General features: G+C 25.8%; 1 protein-coding gene across 1 annotated transcript; it reads left to right on the forward strand.

Annotated features, from left to right (window-relative positions):
- The first annotated feature begins 647 nt into the window (after positions 1-647).
- LOC122860438 lies at positions 648-3,080 on the forward strand. The gene is made up of 6 exons (XM_044164255.1): positions 648-1,408; positions 1,503-1,726; positions 1,833-2,092; positions 2,165-2,445; positions 2,526-2,664; positions 2,741-3,080. The coding sequence occupies exons 1-6, from the start codon at positions 724-726 to the stop codon at positions 3,078-3,080; spliced, it is 1,929 nt and encodes a 642-aa protein (XP_044020190.1). The 5' UTR covers positions 648-723.
- The last annotated feature ends 248 nt before the right edge of the window (positions 3,081-3,328 follow it).

Consider the following 3,328-nt stretch of genomic DNA (forward strand, 5'->3'; position numbering starts at 1 on the left):
TGAATTGGTAACAAAGTTCAAAAAGAAAATTCTATTTTAGTTCTGATTAACACAGTGAAAAGAGTTTTAATTACATCAATACATATACATATATTATTAAAAAAAAATTGTCTCATTGGTCTCCAGCATCCGCAGGATAATGCTGGACCAAAGAAAAAAAACATAATTACGTGAAGCGTAACATTTTATTCAGTTCTGAAATAAAGAATATGAGATAACTTTTTTTTAATTATTTAAATATGATTATCAAAAAGCGTACGTATTTGGCAACGACGATAAGATTTATTATTTTATTTTTTTGAAAAACAAATAATGTAATCATCAAGCTAAGATTGCCAGACTAATTGGGTCGTTTTTGTTTCGTATCTTGTTATAACAAATCACATGCAACAATTATAACTGGTACACGTAGTTTTTATTTTATTATTCTTCAAGTGAAATATTTCTTGCAAATTTTGCAGAGATAACTAAAATAAATATTTGAAATAACATGTTTTTAAGAATATAAGCAACGTGACGATTGACCTCATAACTCGAATATATATACAGCACCCAAAAATTTATTTAGACTTCATTTAAAAAAAAAAGTTTTTTTGCTAACACTATATTTAAAAAATGCATAGAAAATGGTTTTTTGTTGCATTAATATTACTGAATATTTTTAAGATCCAACACGCGGAATACGTAACACTTGTATTGACAACAGTTGACGTTATTTCCAGTATGGTAACAGTTTATTTAGCTGCAGAAGAAAAATTGTCAGTAGGTTCTACAGCTGAAAGTATAGATAAAAAAATCTTGGAACTCTCCCAGACAATAACAGACAGACTTGATGAACTTAATTTCGAACTTAACAATGTAGATACTTATTTTAAAAATTATTTATCGGAAGAAGTATTCTCAAAACAGTATGAACAAGTTTATGACGATATTGATAGAATTGATTTGTTATATAAGCAAAGTCAAAAATGGTTAACATATTTGAAAAAAAATATAACTTGGGATCTTGACAGTAAAACTGATCAAATGATATCTCTTGATCTCGATTATCCACAATCAATTTTATTTGATATAAGCAGAAGATTTTTTCAAATAAGAAATAGAAATAAACCTACTTTTATTGAAAAGTTTCGTGATTCATTATTGAATAAAATATGTGACGATGATCTGACTGCACACTATCAATTATTTTTATTTTATAAAAGAATTATTTATACAGAAGTTAAAGGATTTGGTGCAATGGCATTTTCATATATGTGGAGACATAAAAATAATGCTACTATTTATGAAATGAATGAAGTAAAAAATGAAAGAATGCAAAGTATTATTAAATATACAGAGTTGTTTAAAAATATAATGAAAACGACTAGAAATTTTATTCGACGATGTGATGTAAAATACTACAAGGGTAAGTTTAAAAAAATAAATTAAACATTCATATCTAATTATATATATCAATATTATAGTGAAAATAATATATAACCATTTTGTTGTTTTTTAAGATAATAAGACTTATGCTTCTTTCGAAAATATGTATTACACAACTGTACTTTTTAGAGAGCATTTTGAGCCCATTGAAACAATCATTGAATGGGAAATACCAAATGCTTTTCGATTGTGTCAATTACATAATGATTGCGATGACAATAATCATAGGTATGATAAAATTTGTCCTGGTTTGATTAAAAATTGTCAAAGAGCATTGACTATCGAGTATTGTCAACGAGTAAGTTAAAAAATAATCTTGATAAATTTTCAGGATAATATTCATGCGATAAAATCAATGTAAAAAAGCTAAAAATAATATTAAAAATTATGAAATTTATATATAGAAAGAAGGAGATCAAAGAAGTACCAAAAATTATTATTGGATGAGAATTAGAAATTTAGAAAAATCTATGGATTTGGGTGATACATATCGACAATGCCAGCCAAATTCGTTACATAAGATAAATAATTTTCATACAGATTATATAAAAAATATTCAACTTCCAATTTACTGTGATTGTATAGATGATAGTATTTATACTAGAAGCACTAATACGATTAGAGCTTTCAGTTTGTTATGGTCTCAAACGAGTGCAAACAACATGTTGAGTATTATATATAAATTATATATTTTTATTTTAAATAAAATTTGTTAAATGATCATTTGTTTGTATAGGGTAGCAACTGGTGCAAGACTTGTTGCTAAAGATCGAATGATTCATATTCAGCTTCGTGAAGGTAAACTTTTGCCTTATGGAGAAATTGATAAAAAAACTGAGAGATGGATACCACTACCGTCCTTTGAATATAATAAAAATTTTCCTCATGTGGCAATTGATTTGAATGACAAGCGATATTTATTGACTGAAAATATTGATTTTATCTTGATAAATCATCTGTGGGCAAAAACGATATGTCTACAAAAATTGGCTTTTGATGAAGAACATTTATTGACTGGTAAAAAATAATAGTATAAAATAAAAAAGAGAAAAAAAATGAAAACAATTAACTATGTGAAAAAATAATTTTAATTTTAGGTGTGAGGTTCAACTATGAACATCTAGGTAAAGGCTTAGAAAAACGTTTAAAACTTGAAGCAAAATTTGTTGGTTTTAATTATCAACATGGAAACATAACATCTAAAAGAAAATATATTAAACAATCATGCAAAAAGCTGTAATTATATTTATTACTATAACAAAACATTTGAATTATTTAATTGAATATATAAATATTAATTTACACATTTCAGACCTGAATTGATTTTGAATAATCCTGATGATCCACTCAAATTTGAAACACATCCACATGATTCTAAGGAAAATCAATTTATTACAATCAGAGCATCAGACTTGATTAAAGATGCATCACAAACAACTATTCCATTTTTTGATCTTTTAGAAGTTGCACCTGAAACGAGCGTACCACTCAATGGAATTGAATTATTTCACAAAGGACAACTTGATGGTTCATCTGGTGGATATATTTCTTTAAAATTATATCCATTAAATTTGACTATGTATATGAATCCACCATTATTTCATGACTTTTTAAATATTGAAAATATAACAGTACCTAAATTTGGAACTTAAAAATATATATAACAAATTGAGTATGTTTTTTTTTTTTTTTTTTAATTTAAAAAACACATTTAGTATAATAATAATTTATTGAAGTATAGAACATGGCTGGATTTTTATTATCTTTAACGGAAATAAAACTACAAGTATTACATTACCACAGTCTTTTTTGTTGTGTTAATATTATTGAATATTTTTTCAAGATCCAACACTCGGAATACGTAACACTTGCATTTTCAACAGTTGACGTTATTTCCAGT

The sequence above is a fragment of the Aphidius gifuensis genome, linkage group LG1 (genome assembly GCF_014905175.1).
Source record: "Aphidius gifuensis isolate YNYX2018 linkage group LG1, ASM1490517v1, whole genome shotgun sequence".
Taxonomy (NCBI): Eukaryota; Metazoa; Arthropoda; class Insecta; order Hymenoptera; family Braconidae; genus Aphidius; species Aphidius gifuensis.

Excerpts from the sequence above, each read along its gene's own strand:
- LOC122860438 (XM_044164255.1), top strand. The coding sequence starts at position 724 with ATGGTAACAGTTTATTTAGCTGCAGAAGAAAAATTGTCAGTAGGTTCT. Across the intron at positions 2,093-2,164 it reads CAAACGAGTGCAAACAACAT|GGTAGCAACTGGTGCAAGAC; the intron begins GTTGAGTATTAT and ends TTGTTTGTATAG. Across the intron at positions 2,446-2,525 it reads TGAAGAACATTTATTGACTG|GTGTGAGGTTCAACTATGAA; the intron begins GTAAAAAATAAT and ends TTTTAATTTTAG.